Consider the following 20,018-nt stretch of genomic DNA (forward strand, 5'->3'; position numbering starts at 1 on the left):
CACCTCTTTCCGTAGAGAATTCAGATTTAGAATGTACTTGCCAGATAGCTCTGCTCCTTTTTTACTTCCTGAGGTGAAGCCTGATTGCTGAGTTATGAGGATCTGCCTTCATTAGTGACTATTTTATTTACCTTTTAATATTTCCATAAAAAATACTTGTATTAGTAGGGAAGTTCCAAGCACAGAACTATCACCTGTCCTTAATTAACCAGTATAGTTCTGACTAAAGAGATGCATATATTTCCTTCTCAGAATTGAAGGTCAAAACCATCATTTGCTTCAGTTTGTTGACAGGTCCTTCTTTACAAGAAAAGCTGAGTGCTTTGCCTTCATCAATTCAGTGTTAATTTTAACAGCTTCATGAGTAGCATCATTAACATCTTATGGATAGAAACTGAGGCATAGAGAAACAACTTATTTCAAATAAAACAGATAATATTTGAGTCATGCAGATTCAGCGTCAGTAGAGGAAAAGGAGAATTTAAAAGGAAAAGGAGAACTTAAATTCCAAGTCTTAAGATTTCAATCAGCATCAGTTTTAAGTTAGGGCTTCTTGTAGTGTTCTCTATGATAAATAACAGTTAGGAGCAGGGAAATAAGGTCATTGTTGAGGCATCAGTGTCCTATTTTTTTACCTATTGTTGGTAGGAAGCTTAGTGAACTATTTGAATTTTTGCCAGATTACCCATCTAAATGTATCATAGGGAAAATTACTTCAGGAACCCAACCAGCTTTGAAGGCTCTGTTGCTGAGAGCCCATTGACCTTAACAGCAGGACCATGTAACAAACCACCCAAATAAAAATAATTCTCAAGGATGTTTGGTCCTTTTTGTTTCAAGACATCCTTAAGAGAGTGTTAAGAAAGACCTACTGCTTATTTACCATTTCTTATCAGATGATAAAAAAATGATGATGACAAAAGTCTCTGAGGGCTTCTTCAGACAGCAGCAGGCTGATCTACTGCATCATAAGACTTCTGGTGGTGTGTGCGGAGGAAACATCTCATTTCTTACATCAGCATCACTTTCACAGTAATCATTTCTCACCTTCCACAATTCTTGTCTGTGAATGTGTGAATTAACCCAGCACTACATAGAAAGTAAGAAAACAAAGTTTCAGAAACAGGTAAAAAGATGGACAGTACAGTGAAAGGTTAGGAAATGTAGTGATTTATAATGCAAGGAAAAGAAGCAAAAAACAGATTTACTGAGGAAAGTTATGAGAAGCTGGTAGCCAATGCTTGAAACAAGGAGAAGGGATAAAGAAATCTGAGGTGGCGTTTCTCACAGGAAGGAATACATGAGAAAACATAAGAGCAGCACCGGAGCTGACACAATCCCCCAGGGACTGTCAACTGATCAGGAAAATTTTCAGTTGCCAGCATGTACCTAACATTAGCTAGTTCGGGTCTGAAAGCTGTTACCATATGCTGGCTGCTCACTGGTCTCTGTGATATGACTTAGTGTTCATAGTCCCCTTCCCAACAGAAGTGAGAGCATCACCAACATCACCCTTACCAAGGGAAGCTCTGTTGGCAGTCTCAGGGCACATTGACTGGATTATTCCTTCATATGAAACCTTAGGGCAGAGGGAGTGCAGGGACAGCTTTACCTTCTAGTTTGAAAAGCAGCAGTTGCTTCTTTTGTCTAGGATTTTTTAGTATCCACAGGTTTCATTTGCACACTTTGAGGTCATAGTACACATTTTAGAAGAGCTCTTCAATTCCTACTACAGATATTAGTATCAAATAATAGAATTTAATATTACTAAGAAATACGATTACCTTTTTTTTACTAATTCTTACAAAGTAGTAAGTAATATTAGATATTAATAGAATAAAGTAGTTGAGAACTCTTAAAAATTTACTCCCCTATTCTGGTTCTGCACTGACAGTCATTTTAGTCAGCAAGGCTTGTGCCACCCCAAGTCTTAGCAGTCTCAGTTTTGTAGAAAATAATATACTCTGGTATATCTGATCCATGAGAAATGAATTCATTTTAGCTCCTTGCAGGCATGTATTGCTGAAATTCACCCTATTGACAATAATGATGAAAAATGTTTTCCTTAAAAATATAGATGACAGATTTTACTTTGCAGTCTGCATATAAAGGCTTTCCTTAATTCCTACATTCATCAACTACTTTACTACTGTGGAAGCTAGAGGTTTGATTCTTTTGACCTAAAAAGCCATTCTGAACATTATGCACTCAGAGGTTTGGTGTTATGAAATACCCGAGTTCTGTTTACTGTTCATACAATGAACAGGACATAAACAGTTTGAAAAAAAAAACAACACATAAATAGATTCTATTATACCTTAAGTAATCTTAATAATTTAAGTAACAGCTGGCAAGACAATACTGGAGGTAGTTATCAGGGAAAAAGAACATACAATGCTAAAGGGAATGTAGGTATTGCTGGGATCCCTAACTTTAATCTGAAAAGGACGTTTAAAAGTGTAGAAATCTGTTGCATTTTCCAGAGCTATCAGAGACTTAAAACATCTTTGACCCCTTTCCCAGGGTTTTTGTGTTAACTGTATCCCTCCTTCATCACCTTTCCACACTCAGTGGAATTTAATTCATTTAGAATAAATCAAAAACATTTTGTGGGACTGCCTACATGAGGAAGGTGACGCTTACAGGCAGATCCTCCAGCGGGACAGTAAGGCCAAAGAATAGAATGTATTTGAGGAAACTAATGAGGAGTGATTTCCCCCCAGATATTTGCTTTCAGTAGAAGCTCTGCTCCTTTACCTGTGGCACATGTTACAACTTTTTCTAAAATGACAAGACAAAGAAGAGGGAGCCACACATGATGGCCATGAGGCATTCTGGAAGTGGAAAGAGAGTGGGATTAGCCAAGCACTAGAGTTGACAGGAGTGAAAGGGTTATGTGGGAGAGCAGGTCCACCTCTCCTGGCAGTAACAAGCAGGACATCTTCTATTAGCTATAAAACTGGTCCCAACCAAAATGGCTGATAAAAGTGGGATTTTAGCTCCAGAGCTTTATTTCTATGACATGAATAATGTTCTATTTACATTATTATCAAAGGAAGGAAAGAGGAGGGGAAAGAAGGGGGGAAGGAAGAGAATGAAAGCAAATAAAGACGTTGTTCTCTATCAAAGCAGTGTATGAAACTATTTTCCCCAGAATGACCATTATCATCACGGTCTTAAAGAGAACAGAATATATGGCATGTAGAAAATAAATAACAAAATAAAGTAAGTAACCAGGTACTATTTATTTTTTCAGTGTAACTAATCAACTTCACAGCAGATACAGTAAAAACAATGTATTACAACTGCTTTACAAAGTTCAGTGTTGAAACTCTCTTGATTCTTATCAGTTTAAGAGACATCAGAGCACAAACATCTAAACTGTTCGTTTGGCACAGAACACATATTATTCAATGATGAGTTTTTAATTTATTTTTATTTTTTAAGACTATGGCTTTCAGATTTTTACATTTAGAAGATTACAAATTACATCTCAGAAACATCTGTATGAACCATGCACCAGGGTGCAAGCCCATTTCCATTCAACGCACAAGGACTAGTGCAACATTTACATGAAAATTCAATAGACATCAACATTCACATTAGAGTAATGAACTCTAAAACCTATCCATCAAACCACTGCGAGTCTTCTCCTGGCAAGAGATTTCTGAAATTTTGGTTTTTTTCTAGAAATCCTTATAATCCAGCTCTCTCCCATAATCTTACTTCAGAAATTCTGTTTCCAAAGCCTTGTGCAACCAAGCCCCTTCTGATAATGAGTGCCACGAGCACTTCCTTTTTGACTCTCTTAATATTATTTCTGTTATCAGTCTCAAAGCCTCATTTTACCTCTACTAAAATCACCTTTTAGCAGTTGATGGACTATTCTACATGAGTTATACTGCTGAAAACAAAACAAAACAAAACCCAAACAACTACAGGGTGAAATCCCTCCATTTGTTTTACATCTCCCCAGCTCTCAAGAAACTTAAGAAAATAAATTGAAAAATCCCACAAAAGGCTACGAATTTCTAGCCTTGAACCATATTTGAACTTTCTGCACTATTCTTTAGCAATCTAGTTTATTTAAAACCTTATCAGTGATCCCTAGTTACTCAATTTTGGAGTGCTCTAAACTGAAAGCTCAAGGGATAATTTTTAGAAAGGGTTAAACATTTGAAAAGTAGGTCTTTTTCATTCATGTCTTAAACTGCACAAAAGAAAATGAGGCATCCAAAACCTAAGAGTATACTAAGAAATGTTAAACTCTGAGTCAATCTTTTACCATGGTACCAACAGAGTTCTGAAAATATAAAGCAGAATCCACCTACTCTGCAAATGCAATCACAGCAACTTCCTCAGAACTAAAGAAATTTGCTTCTACCAATATATAGGTATATATATATATATATATAATTCAACTGAGGATATTTTTACTCACCTTTAGTGATAACAATGTCTATCTCAACCACAGCATTTGTATTTTTTCTTCCTCAGTAAAAAGGAGTTAAATTAAAAATGAATCTACAAGACCCATCAAATGGAGCCATAATTATTTCAGGCTTCTGAATCACTTCTACATTCTTACTGTGCAAATTTAAATGGTTTTTTTAGGACCATTGTGGTCACATTTAGAACACAATTTTTATGGGGGGTGGAAGTTTGTTAAAATGACAATCAGAAGCTGATGTATATATAAAGTTTTCATATCTTGCTTTCCAGTCTACATATGGATATATATACGTATGTCATTGTCATTGCCATTATAATTTCTATCACACTCACAAAGTCTTATATATATAGGATTTAGCCAAGAACATCATCTGTTTATCACCTCTGAAGTCTTCTGGTTCAGCCATGCTTATTAATATTGTTGTCAAATATAAAAATGTTGATATCAGTGTTTCACTCTAACCAAGTACACAGATACTGTCAAAACTGAGAAGCAGGTAACAATCAATTTGATACCTAAAAATGCTTTAGTTTTGGTACTGTACACAAAAGATTGTATTTTAGGAGAGGCTGAAGAAGCCATGGCTTAATCACATTAAAATCCTGTGAGGATACCTTGCTGTTTCTAGGTAATTGAATATAATAATGGATGGCTACATTCCAAGGCTATTGGAAAAGTACCAAATAACTGAGTAGAACTGTAAATATCAGCACACTTAAAATAATAATATTAGCCCAGTTGAGGAGGTTTCTGGAAGGAAAACTGAAATGGAAGAATAAATTTGCATTAATATCATGTATTTTATATATAAACCTTAGAAGCTGCACAGGGAGTTACAAGACTTATCTTAATGTTCTGTATTTCTTGCGGTAAGTTATCCACAAGGGCATTAATAAATAACTTCAAAAGGAACACTGATGCATAATATTGCAACATTGTCCACTGGTGCCAAAACACTATCAAATTAAATGCATTGCATGAATGTTCACTTAGGCAGTTAAAAATACCAGCATTTTTTAAAATACTGAATGAAAAAAAAAAATGTACTAGTAAGGGGCAAAGTCTGAGTCACCGAAACACTGTGTGAACTGTAGATACCAAGACAGAGATTTGCATTAGGAGTGTATTTGAATACTGGAAATTCAATATAATAAACACTGAGAGACATAACAAATCAACGAGTGTTATTTTTGAAGGATATTTCTCTAAATTCTGGGTTTAGACCATGAATTTTAATTGTTTATAAAATGTCAATGAAGGGGAATACAAACTATAGCAGCATTATTTGTTTAATTGAAATGGTAATTAAAAATAAATATTAGATTTTTCAGTGTAAGAATCACCATGAGGTTGCCAGATTCTGATTCCTCATTTTCATTTAAGGAAGTATTTATATTCTATAGCAACTGAAACTGTATTTAAAGGTAAAATGACATAACCTTTCATGTTCAGACAAAAAGTCTAAGCATTCACAGTGGAGAAGAGTGAGAAATATAAAGGATACTGTGAAGATGCAAAAATCATAAAAGCTTTTTTTTAATGACTAAAGCATGAACATAGATCGTATACTAATACTGGGCCTATGAATATACAAATGTCTACATTTATCTGCCTTGGAAAATCTGAGCCCTAGGGCAAGTACCTTCATTGTTACTACTCCTATGTCATCAGGAGGCAGAGGGACTAACATGACTTTACCTGTTTAAAATTACCATCATCTATTTTCTATGTATTTCACAAGTCAAAAGACTCCTATATACCATCTTCCTAAGAAGGAAAAACAATTCAAGGGGAAATATATACCTGAAGTGAAATAATGACTCATCCTCATTTCCTACCCACAGTGCCAGTTTTGGGGTTTGTTTAGAAATATTTAATTGGCAAAAGTAATTTATCTTCTGTTCAGGCAGTACTGGTCATTGCTGTTAACAGAATTTAGCCTTCTGAAGTCTAAATGACGAAGGAATCCCAATGCCACCCTACAGCGCCTTTTCAGCAGGATCAACTGAAAATCACTTTTCCAATGTTTGGCAGCAAGACATCTCCTACCTGCAATGCCTGGACAAGGAAACTTCAAGAAGAAACCTTTCTTTTTGAATTCAGCAAGGCTCAAACCCTTATGGTAAAGATCATTCTGTGAAGCCAGAAACACATAAAAGAATTGCTTCCAACCTGAAACATTTTTGAGTCTCAGGTAGGCATGCAGCGATGTATGGAAAAGTAGCTTCTACAAAGAATTACAAAAGAGAAGCCTTATTACTGCAAGTAGAGTTTCATCCCTCTCGATTCTGTCAGATAGTGGGACTCAGCCTCTGTTGTCAGTAGCAAAATTGTCCTCATTTACACATGCCACACGCCTACTCTTCTGAACCTCTTTTTTCTTGACTAAGAAAAGGAACTGAGAAAGAACAAGGTAGAACAGTTTACAGGTCGTCTTTCATCCCCGTAGCTCTCCTCACACAGCTCAAGTGATGTTGATGTACCATAAGCAAAATCTGCAGGCAAAGCACGTTTTGTCAGTGGGAAGGGGAATGAGAATTTTACATATCATTTTTCCCCCTTAAAATACCATGAAGCTTTTACAGTTTTTTTAGAAACAATATATTGCTAGTGAACAAGACCCATCTCTGGTAAAAAGGGATATCACTTTTAGCCACTCTCCTGCCTCCTAAGATTTCCTCTAAAGCCTTTGTTAGTTCTCTGGCTTTCCCAGTGAGATTTACCAGTAAGTAAAATCAAAAGTTTATTATTTACTGACTTTTCACTAGCATTGTAACAGATCCAAAAGGCAGCTCAAGAACCACAATACTGAGCCCTATGACATGATTTAGAGACCTTGCCCAGGAGTGCAACCAAAACTCTTCTCCTATACTCTACATGGGGAATACCTCAGAGCTTCATAGCAGGACAATCATCTCAATGAATCTGTTCCTGTGCAAAGACAAACATTAAGGACAGGGATGCTTTTCCATCATTCTGGAAATAACAGCACAGATCCATCTTCTGAAGGGAAGCACATACCCTGTTTCAAATTATAGTCTCTCAGGCAGAAATCACCCTTTTAACCAGAAACTGTTACCAATCTCCCTGGGGTACACCAGCTATCCTAGTTCATGCCTGGCATGATCATAATCCACCTTACCCACTCTCTGATTCAATGACTGAAAGCAGTCTGAGACAAGTTTCCATTCCCAAATTTTTTTAGCCCTCAAAGGGACTTACAGCAGTGTAGATACCTGGGTACTAGGCCTTTCCGAGAATTAGTACTCCTTAATTTTAAAAACAGTTTATCATTAATAAAAAAAGGAGGAAAAAAGATGATCTTTTGCTGATCTAACCTGATCTCAGTTTTTCTGTCTGACATTATGATCACTCAAGACAATTTTTTATTGCTCATTCAGTCTGTAATTAATGTATAGGAAATGCACAGTATTATCTTTTTTTTTTAATATTAAAAGTACTTAATTATGTTGCAGGGAAATCAAGAGCATTATCACAAATTCCACTGAGAAATCTATTAACTAAATATAACTTACTCAGTTCCATGCAACTTGATTCTGGGATCACTGCCACCATCAATCTTTACCTCATCCCATCTTTTCCTTTCTTCCTCACCAGTTTTCAGAGCAGATTTTCAGCTGAATGAAATATGCCTATCATAAGAAGGCATCCTTTTGCCTTTAGCTGCAAGCTCCCATCACCTGTCTTGGAGCAAAATTTCGTCATAGTCTTGCAGCTTCAGTCAGATGATCCCACCAATCTGGCTGAAACACTAACTTACTAAGATGATTTTTCAGGTTTTGATTCATCTGGTAACACAGCATTACAACTACTGTTTCTGATAGAAATGAATCAGAAGCCAGAGATCACTTTCGTCAATTTGAACCACTTGGGTAGCAAATCCACGGCATGAACCAATGCAAAGGCCTTTTCTACAGCCTGGAGACTATTTTACCTCTCTGTCTAAGTCAGTCTCTCCCCCCTGTCAGCAAATTCATTGGGGCATGTGGACATCACTGAGCTTTTTCAGGAATGAAAGCACAGTAATTATTTCTAATTCCTGGCTTTTTGTTTTTCAGCTGAGGAATTCTACATTAGTATCCATTATAATGACTAAAAGATACAGTATTGGTTCACAAACATAAAAGATCATATCTAATGTATAACTGAAACTACGATCAATTTTTAAAAATAATTACATTAACAATCAATTTTTTAAAAAATTTATTTGCCCTAGTTCTCAGCTATTTGGAACAGTAAACTGAAATGATGACCAATACAATTGAGAAAACATGTTTTACTTTAGGCAAATAGATATTTAAATCCAGACTCCTCCTGTTGGGTTTTCAATTGTAAGGTTAAAGGTGTTCACAAATTACAAAGGACACTTCATATATCAATTTTAAACAACTGTTTTTACTATCATACCAGATAAACAACAGAAAATTATAAAAACCATGTTGGAGGTGATTCTCCTTCAAAGTCTTACACAATCCCATATCTCTGAATGTCAGAAAACTGGATAAGGTTAAAGTCTTTGAAGCATATCAACATGTGAATATAAAATGCGTTACCCAGAGCTCATGCTTTGGTTGCACTGCCACTACATAAAACAGATTCACTCAGACACAAAAGACATGCACTGAAGATCAGTGAGGTACAATCATAGACAGAACCTTACCAAAAAATAACACGTTGATCTGTACTCACTACTTAAACAGACAAGTGGTAAACACTAATACAGAAATATCAAGGAAAAATCTCTTTTTTGAAAAATACATTTCAAGAAATGCCTAAGATAGGTGCAGTATAAAACAGCTTCCCCAGAATTTTTCGCCTCTCTACCTTTATGGCAATTTCTCCTCTTAAGTCCCCCTCTTTCAGTGAGAAAATCTCTTACTGAAAAAGGTTCTGGTTCACATCCTTAGTGTTCAATTATTTAAGCTACTGAACACTCATTATTGAAATTAGTGCAAATTAAGCATGTGTTAATGGCCTCAATTCACGATAGCATCACTATTTATGACAGTACATAAGCACTCACTTTTCTGAATTCTGGTCTAATAACAGTACTGGCTAGGACTAGTTTTAAGCATGTGCTTCTGCAATGATGGTCAGAATAATATGACTCCAAAATACTATGATCCCAGCTAACATTAAACAAACTTTTATCTGCGTAAGTTTGAAAAATGATTGCAGCATCTAGGTCCAAGTAATTATAGTGTCTGATCCTTGTCATTTTTTTGAGTATTACTTAGATTTCTGGGAATCAAGTGCTTACATGCAGATTAGAAAGAAAACACATAGGACTAAAATAACACATTTATTACATGCCAGGTTACAGTTCACTACATTCCGTTTCTATTTGCACTCACAGTACTATGGGAAACTAAAATTATTTCATCAGAAACAAATGAAGTACACAGAAAAGTTTGTCAACAGACAGAAGCAAGTGTATCCATAAGCCAAACAGCCATAACATTCAATAGGTTTAATACTCCATTACATTGTTTCATAGAAATTAGAGATGAAAGGCTTCTTATCCATCCCTTGCCAATTCTGGATGTTTTCTGTTCTCCAATTCAGTCACTGGAGGCTGATTGGCAACTGACAACCACATGAATAGAAAAAGCTAACTAGATGTGCCAGAGGAGAGCAGGCTGTGAAATTTGTATTTCCTCTAGTGAAGTGCCAAGTTCTTTCAAGTTTCTTTTGTTTAAAGGTGAATTAATGAAACTCAGGGGCTCACAAAATCTATATCTTGTATTGTGTAGCAAGCTGACTACTTTTCAAGTACACATCCAACGTGCTACTGACGCCACCTTCATACCTCCTACAGAAGAATGTGTTTAATGTGCTGTCAAAAAGCATCAAATTACATTATGGAATTAAAACTGACATGTTTCCATTGGACTGAACATTTTCTGAAAGTGAGACTCTAAAAACCAATAAATTATAGCAAATCAGAGCTGATAATCATGCCACATTGCTATGCTTAGTCTACCAGTCAGAAGTTGGTACTTGGAAAGGTCACACAACAAACAATGTCAGCCATCCTTGAGAGTGGGCCTTCAGATTCTCTCAACCACTCCTATATTTCATCAGCTAAATACTGAAATAAATTTTTCATTAAAATTGGATCTTCTTTCATACTTCTTTTCAATATGACTGCACAGTCTTGCATTTTCTATTACACTTTGGGGTCGAACACAACAGTAGCATTTCCTCTGAAATGCGTATTGCATATCATATCTTATTATGCCTGGTACAAACTAAAATATAAATATACATTAATCTTTTCTGAGAAATTCAGAGGAGGGAGCACATTTAACAGAAATATTGGGAGTGGGCTTTTCATGTAACATTTTCTATTCTTAGCTATTAATCATGTCTTTATCTTTAGTACTGAAAATCCTTACCTACAGCCAAATGCTAATCCCATTAATCCTCTTTAAAGATCTGTAAGGTCTTCGGTGTAATGCTGACTTTTAGTTAATGCATATCTTCATTTTACAGTGATTTTTGCAAGCTCACTTGAGACTGGTTTCTTTTCGAGAATGGAGGAAAGACTGCACTTTTCCATAATGAAGACAATGGATTTAGAAATAGAAATGAGATACCAAATGCTGCCAGTCAGCAACAGTCAACACAGAGAAGGCAGTCCAGAAAGGCTACTACTGAAGAATTGCTACCAAAGTGATGAAAAGCTCTGGCCACAGAAAGGATGAAGAACTGGTCCTATGATTTTTTGGGGGGATGCATCAATGGAGAAGGATCTACAATGAATAAGGATATTTTAACTCCCTCTCCATAACATGACTTATCCATTAGAAACAAACTAATACCAAGAAGGTAATTACCCAGCAATCCATACCACAGGCTCAGTAAATTAATACCACTTGGCTTTGGCTCAGTGAGCAGCATATGCAGTAACAAACAGAATCATACTATATGCACAGTGGAGCAGATCACACACTACACTCTCAAGACTGGAGATTTAACACAGTGGCTTTGAGTACAGTGACTACAACGCTGTTACAGGTTTTCCAAACTCTGCTGATACAAATTCTGCCAAGAGTAGAGGTACGCATTTTTCTCTGGCGCTGAGTATGAATCAGACAAATGAGAGGATGTGAAGAGTGTTGTGTTTAATGCTCAGAATCTCAGCCAACACCAGTCTGTTTTCCATTAAATCAGCAAGCAATGGCAGCTGGGTAAGAATTTTTGAAAGTTGTAGCCCTCTTGGACAACTTCCGGGAACTCACAACAGTGAAGAAACAGGAGATTAAGCACAGACATAAACGTAATCTAAGGCTGAAAGCCAAAAGCCTCTATCAACAGTCAGGATAAGACAAGCTCAGAATTACCCTTGGGTGTTTTGATATATCCATTTCTTGCTGCTCTAACATTTGCATTCTGTATAAATCTGAATTGATTAATTATGACTTAATCACGCTTTTTAAAATACTGCAGATTGAAAAGGGAAATGTTACATTTCAACTTTTTAAAATCAGGGATTAATAAAATCATCACCTTATGGATGAAATGGATGAGACTAACTAATCCCACTTTATTAAGGCTTTCTTTGTAAAGGTGTAAGAGATGCTACAAAAATCCTTCTACATTATCGTTAAGGATTAAAACTGAAAGCTTATGTAGAACTGTCCAGTTAAATAACATAGCCTCTTGACTCCGCATTTTCTTATAGCTGGAAAAAACTGTGTGTATGTGTGTTAAGGAAAGATAAATCTTATTTTTAAATTTTCTCTTCAAAATACCACTATCAGTTCTATAGTTGATCACAAGAGGGAGACTACGTCATCATATTTCCTCTCATTGTTTCGAATTTTTAAAGCATTACAATTTAAGTAATTTTGGACCAACTGTAATCTTTGATTGCTCAGTTAAAAGTATTAATGACTATTCAATTAGAATTTTTTTTCTGAGTTTGTCAAATCTGAAATTTATAGATAAAGATAGCCAATCCAATAAACAAGATTGAATAATGCAAAGGCAGTAGGAAAGAATATTCGAGAATAGGAGTCAATTTTTGCAATACGGATGTGTATTCTTCCTTCTCGCCAAGATCCTGTGCGGCAGTCTTCAAAACAACAAAAGAAGCTAGCACAGTCTTTTCCTTCAAGGCACTCATATCCATAATCATCATCACGTTCAGGGAGATGATTAATGTTATTAATTGGAATTAGTGTTGATCCAGGTCGAACAGCGATTGCAGGTGGTTTCTTAAGGAAAAAAAAAAGAAAAATACAGTTTTGTGCATTTTTATCCTCATATTAAATAATTCCATAGGCTTTCCACAGCATCATAATCATGCTCAGTACAATATACAGAAATTCTAATATACAGAAATTCTAGTATTAAAGAAAACAGCAAATTATGAACTGCTGTATATAATTAGCTCATGAAGGCAAAAGATCATGAATGATTTTCACCCACCACAGTGAAAACTGGGTTGTGCTGTAATTTGGGAATAGTAGATAATTAGTTACATAGACAGAGTTAGTTGATCCCATCTATACAACACAGACAAACATTTTTAAGTCAGTCACTGCTTGACAATTGGGTCACACGTCCACAAGCTATCTATAATCATCGCTACCAAAGGAATGATGGTTCTCCTATCATTTGGAACGTTTGGAATGAGACTGGATATGTTTCTGGAAACTACATTTTCAAAAACAGAAAAAAGCTAATGAGATAGGCACAGCACCAGTGGTGAAGTTTAACAGACTGAAACACATAAGGCTATGTCATCTAATCCTCTGATGTTACATCCTTAAACAATATTCCCCTACCTTTATAATCCAAGACACAAGTCCTTAAGAGAATGTCACTCAAGTCACTGAAACTGATTAGTTCAGCTCTTAATTCTTACTTTCATTTTTCTGTGGGCACAACAACCCTCTTGCAATCTGACAAAAACAGTGTAATAGATGTTAATAATTCTCATAGAAAAAAATCTGAGTGCCTTATTACCAAGTACATACAGTGTTTGCTATTCCCTTTCTTGTGACTTTTGCCTTTCCATCTTCCTTTTACATCCACTAACACAATCCTCCTTTCCTCTTTTATTATTTTGTTTCTACACAGTCCTTTACTTATCATCCGTGTTTTCCTGAATGTTTCAGAAGACATTCTCTTTCTCTATCCTTTTCTTTCCTCTTTCTAAATCTCTTGGCCTTTTCAAGCTACTCCATAATCCTCTTCCTTTCAACTTTCCTCCCCCTTTCCCTGCCCCATCTTTGGTATGTCTTCTAAAATCTTCAGACCAAAGAGAGGGGTTACAATAACATTACACTTACCCTGTCTTTCTCTTTTCTACCATCTTCATATTTTGTCATGTAAGGAATAAATACAGCAGGAAAGGATGCAGTGATAAGATCTAACTGGGTATTTAAGTGTAAAGAATAAGTTCTCTTAACCAATTACACGATAGGCAATGCAAATCTATGAAAAAATATGAAAAGTGGGAAGCCACATAATTTAGCTTCTTTATACACTTCATATCTGCTGTCCCACTTCATGAGAATTGCTTTGGGCAGTACACAGATCTCTATACATTGTTAAGGAGGCATTCTATTACTGCATGGGCATTTTACCCAGCATCCCAAGGGATGATGTTAATGCAGTGCAGTATCCACCACGTTTTCAAACAGCATTATTTAATAAGTGTCTTTACCAGAGAAAATTTCACACAGACTGCTGCTTCAATACTTATTAGACATGATGACCTAGGGAGCTAATTATCATCCTAAAGGACCTCATTATTCTTTTCAGTTATGATAAAATACTGACAATACTAACAAACAGGAGTTACATACTTCTATCCTAATTTTAGGTATTGCAAACAGGGTTTACTTTTATAAAACATAAAAAGTAAGTTGAATTTTTTTTTACTGAAAAAAATTATTATTCTATTGAAGACAAATAGGGAAAGATGCTTATTTCTGATTCACACCTACTCTGGCATTACAAGAATTTTTTGACTGTTTGTTCTGCCCATGTAAGATTCATGGCATGAGTTGTTTCTGCAGCTGGGGTAAAACAGGAATCCCCAACTCAGAAACACCATGGGAGAAGGAAAAAATTACAGTACTGCTTTTCATTGCTCATGTCACCTGCACAGACTGAAGGTGGCTACTGAATTACAGGTTTGAAGAGGTAGCTTGAGATTGACAGACATGGTCATGTTATAGGCTTAACTACCTAGAGGAAATATATAAAATGCATGTAAGGAAGAGGCAATGTGAGTGAAAAGAAGAAAAAAGACCTCACAAGAAAATGACTCTATATCTATTGGCAGAGACTTAAAAAAAAAAACCAACAAAACACCCACAGTATGTAGATACAGTAATACATGCTGATTTTTTATGTACATGCCTCCTGACATTGTAGATAAAACATCATGTATCATGGCAAGAATTTATAATCCATTCTGATAGGATCAAACCACAATTATTCTGCATTAACACTAATAAATGTACAAAAGAAAGCTATTGTCTGTGGAGATCAGCTAAGGTGATGCATTCACTTCAGCTGAAATGATGATCAGAACAAGATCCACAACTAATTAAGTTTAATCTTTCCTGCCCAAACTCATTATCTTTACTAATGTGAATTTGCATAAGCCAATTCACACTACCTTTCTTGAATGATGCCAACACATATGTTCTAAGATAAAACTGCTGTAATCATTTGTAAAATCTCACCATTTTTTTCACAAGATCATTTATTGTGCCTTATTGGCATTAGTTCCTATAATAATAGGCTATTATTGCATTTTGCAGTAGAAATAGAAGATCTACACAAGGCAAGTTTTCCAAGCAAAAAACACCTGTAAATGAGAACTTTTCAAAAGAAATTAAATGGACTTTTTAAATTAAATTGTTTCTTTGACTTACAAACCCAAAACTACAAGAGAAAAAGAATTAATAGAAGTCTTTGACAAAAGTAAAGGGGGATGAAATAAGTAAAGGATTTGTAATTGTATGACTTCTCATTAACTAATCAGACGGGCTTCTTTATTTGTTTTATTTGTAACAAGAAATTTTATGGTTTTTTATAAAACATCACCAAAACCCCCCTATTTACCAAATTAGAATCCTTGCATCTAAGTATATTAACTTTAATTCTTTCTTTTTTTAGCGTAATTTCTGTATCTAGTATGGTCTCATAGCCATAACATGCTGGAACATGTTTAAAGTATTCTGTGTGAAAAGATTTTTTTTCAAATACTTAGAAATAAAAATCATGCTTTAAGAACCCAGTAAACCACAACTAAACAATATTTTGAGCATTATATTGCTAATTTTAGTCCTAGTTCAAATTCCAGCTATTAATTCAATAAATTTCATAGTTTCTATCTCATCATAATTCTACATTTTAAATTTTCATATGCACTGGAAATATCAAAGCACTTGGCAGATTACTGCACTAATGGTTGATGTGTGAACAGATTCTGGAAAGTGTCATTACTCCATTCAAATGAGTGCACTTGCAAATTACTTCAAAGTCTTTTGATTTGTCAGCAGCTGATCTTTAATATCTCCCTGATTTGGGTAAACCAATACTTCCTCCCATCTTCCTCTTCTCTGTGTTGTGCATGCTGAAAGTAGACCTATTCAGCATTGTGTTCACTGAGTGTTGTTGAGACCTCATGGCAACAGCAACCTGAAACTGAATCTGCTGTGCTAACGCTGGGAAGCCCCCACATTCTTCAGCCTCTGTTACCTTTTACCATCATTGCTCAGCTGCGGCCCTTGCCAAAGCCTCTGTTCTGCCCCTTCCATTGTGCTCACATTTGTTTGTACCACTAACAGGAAGGAGGTTTGAGGTTTCCATTTTCCTGTTCTCTTGTCTGTGCTGGATTCCCTGAGGATCACAGCAATGTCTGAACAAGGTAGCACAGGGCAGTACTAACCCTTCACCAGTAGCCTTGTCCTAAAAACACAGCTAATCCACTTTGATCAGCTCACCATATGAAACCTAAGGGCTCTCATTTCCCTGGCATTAAGCCCTAGCAGCCCCTCAGTGCATCCATAAGAGTTTCCCACAACAGTGCTTTTCAGAATGGGTGCACCAGTTCTTCCTGACAGGAGTTGCAGAATGGATATAGCATAATAGGAGTTTTGTATTTCTATATCCGGGCTTCTGCAATTTCATATCAATTTCTGTTTCATCTTACACAGGTGGTATTCAGCCTTCATCCAGAAAAGACAACTAGCATTATGATTCATCTATGCTCCTGCTTGCTTTGATGGAAATGATCTGGAAGGGGGATTTACAACATTGTCCTTGTTCTTATTCTCTCTGTAAAATGACTACAATCAATCCTCAGATAATAAGACTAATGTTCAAATGGATAAGCTATGTAATGGACTTATCTCCATGCTTTCTTAGTTTAAAGACTACCTTTAAATATCTGTACTAGGTCCTGTCAAGAGATTCTTTGGAAATTCCAGTATTCTTACTGCAGAAACAGAAAGCCTCTTAAAACTGAATAATGCTTGATCCTGAGACATGTGGGGATTTACACCATATGAACATCAACGTGTAAAAGCAGAAAGTTCATTTAACCAGGAAGAAACATGGAAGCAAATTTTTAAAAGAGTTAAGGTAGAATTTCTCTAGTGGAAGGAAGCCAGAATACTGACCAATAATAAGCATTTTTTCCTTTGCAAACCTTTCTAAGACCCAAGTTAGGTGATGCAGATCCAAAGAAATCCTCACACCTTCAGTCCATTTACATTATCTTTACTGCTACAGTCTTTTCTCTGGTTCATTGCCAGGTGCTGTTTTTAGAAGCTCTGTGCCCAGACAGAACCATCTCCCTGGGCACAAGCCCCATGGGCAGCCCTAGAAGCAACAAGGGCATGGAGTATTATATCAAACCACTCTCCATCTTAGGTTGATGTGTTCTCATTCACATAAGAGTGAAATGTTTTAAAACTCTTGCTCATTAGTAGTATTTACAGAAAATAAGTACAAACCCCCAACTGCAAAAAAATTACAAAATAAATATTAGTGTTAATTATCTTTGAACTTTAGCTTTTCTACTCAAGAACCAGTCTCTCCAAAATGAATGCTGCAACAAGAAGTATTCTGCATTTCTTTTTTTTTTTTCAACTAAACTTACTGATGGCTTAGATTTTGCCTTCTTTTGTTTTCCTTTGTCCCCTTTTCTATTGCTGGTAAAGTAATGCAAGGTGCCATATTCCATCAAGGCAGCAAACACAAAAATGAAACAAACTGAGACAAAAAGGTCCATTGCTGTCACATAGGAAACCTTTGGGAGTGACTTTCTGGCAATTGTACTCAGTGTTGTCATGGTCAGCACCGTTGTGATGCCTGTTTGAGAAAGAAAGAGAGAAAAAAAAGCAGGAAGAGGAAATGTATAAGTAATCCAATCATAGTGTAAGAAAAAAAATCATTAAATTAGCCCTTAATTCATTGATGAGGCATATAGGAACTGAGCCACGGCAGGGTTCATCACTGATTACACCTACATGAAACGATACTATTGCAAGAAGCCATCCCTATGGATCCAACAGCCACCATGGGATCATAGAGAAGGCAGTACATTTCACCTTCCCTTTAAATCCCTTCTATGTTTGACATACACTGAATAAACAGTGATATTGAGAAAGTTTGTGCAATTTTATAAATCTGTCATAAAATGTACATATAAAACAAATACAATAGAAAAACAGGTACAAATAAGCACATATTTTACAAACACAAGAAAGAACTCTAGCTTTTGAAAGCTTAAAAGGTAAAAAAGGATGCATTCAGAAAAAAGGTGCATTAATTTTTAATGATTTCAAACTACTGGTAAACATAAGAAAAATGAAAAATGTTTTCAATTTGCTTCTGACATGTAGTAGATAAAATTAGATGATCTTCATGGCCTTTCTGGTATCATACTCTAAGTTAATAGATATGTTTTCAATACTCTGTCTTAAGTAATAGAAAATGTTTTCCTTCATTCACTTACATACAAGTTAATTAAAAGAACCAGCTAGCTTTAATAACAATATGTTCAAAATCTCGACTATGCCACTCTTCACTGGTTTAGCATTTATAAGGTGTTAACACTGTCTTCTTATATTTGTTTTTTCAGACAAATGCAAAGCCTTTTTCATAATAGTCCAAAATTAGGATGTGACCTTTCCTTTGGAGAGCAATACTTGAACACACAAATTTGTTATTTAAATGCACAGGTTAATTAAAAAATAATGCATTACACCAGTCTATGGCTGTCTACGGCTTATAAATCAAAGCACGGAATCAGTGGTCGCTGTGGTCGCTACTCCTGCAGCAGGAAGGCAGTAGTGATTTTGCAACAGATTTCCCAGTGAAATTACATGCCTAAAAGGGCAAACAGATAACCACAGAGTTCTTCAAAAGTGCTTCACTCCCACTAGATACTTTGGAAATCAATTAGGCATTTCTCTATGTGTTTAAATACCTAAATACCTTTAATCATCCCAAATCCTTAGCTTTGGGAAACCACAATCTGCCAGGATCTTTCAACATATATGGAAGAAAAAGGCCCAAGCCTTTTCACTGTGCCAGACCCCAGCACAGCATCCAGGGGAAAAGTCACACCCACCATACCCTATTACCAACTTCTCTTCAGAGAAGACAAAAAGAGATGTGGATTTTCCCAGTCCACTCTGCTATGTGAAAGGCATATATGGGGGCTGTCACAGAGAGTAAACCTTCAATAGCACAACAGATCTTGCTTAGTTTTGCCTTTCTTGTCTTAATTTCTCAGTCTTTTTCTATAAAATTGTGTCTATTTGACAAGTACTCTTTTTCTCCTTCACCAGAACATTTGCACGCAAGAAAAGTCATCCTACAATCTGTCAAACTTTTGCATGTTCACACAGAAGGAGCTCAGAGTTACCTGCAGGGAGCTGTAAATAAGACATTGCAAACGTTTGTAGTTCATCTCAAGTAGATGAAGTATAGTACTGCTGAAGTGAGAGCTTGAAAACTTCAGCTAAACCGTGATATCAAAGGCAAATTTTCTAGGTTCATGGCATATAAAAAGTACTCTGTAAAAAGAACAAACTGGATACAGAACTAGCAGGATACCAGTACAACAGTTTTTCCTGTTATACGTAGTGTCTTCTAGCTAGTCAGAACCCACAATGATGTCCAATGATTAGTTAGTCAAAGAAATCTGATAAGAGATTTCTACATCAAGGTCTAAAACTACCAAAAGTTAGTTTCACTTATTTATTTAAAACTTTGGGGTCTCTTCACTATACTTTGCAGCACTTCTGAATAACAAAGTTAGGATCCAAGACTTAGATTTTCTCCCCTCACCTTTTCATTAGGCTACTGAGCCATGCTCATTTCTGCTTACTTTCTTTCTTGACTCATTAATCTTGCAGGCTTGCAGGTGATCCATTTTCAGTGGGAAAGGCAGGGAGTTAAAGCCTGGACTCACCTTTCTGGTAGTAAATGATCCTATAAGGTGTGAATTGTGTGTTCACAATGCTAAATGAATAATGATATAATGCATAATAATGATGAA

The 20,018-nt window shown here is 35.9% G+C and overlaps 1 protein-coding gene across 3 annotated transcripts in view; it reads right to left on the minus strand.

The window, feature by feature from the left end:
• Positions 1-10,502: 10,502 nt before the first annotated feature.
• GABRG1 (gamma-aminobutyric acid type A receptor gamma1 subunit) overlaps positions 10,503-20,018 on the minus strand; it is a 54,096-nt gene continuing 44,580 nt past the window's right edge. Inside the window, exons 8-10 of one of the 3 annotated variants that reach the window (XR_003915746.1) lie at positions 17,610-17,821; positions 13,270-13,386; positions 12,597-12,696 (exon numbers count right to left, since the gene is read on the minus strand). Coding sequence is in view for 2 of the 3 variants with exons in the window: in XM_029959408.1 (XP_029815268.1) it covers positions 12,418-12,696; positions 17,610-17,821 (491 nt within the window). In the remaining variant the exon portion in view is untranslated. Of the gene's footprint in view, positions 12,697-13,095; positions 13,387-17,609; positions 17,822-20,018 lie in introns of those variants that run through there. The other 2 variants (XM_029959408.1, XM_029959410.1) reach the window with 2 other exon arrangements.

The sequence above is a fragment of the Manacus vitellinus genome, unplaced genomic scaffold (assembly GCF_001715985.3).
Source record: "Manacus vitellinus isolate BGI_N305 unplaced genomic scaffold, ASM171598v3 scaffold_0_pilon, whole genome shotgun sequence".
Classification (NCBI taxonomy): domain Eukaryota; kingdom Metazoa; phylum Chordata; class Aves; order Passeriformes; family Pipridae; genus Manacus; species Manacus vitellinus.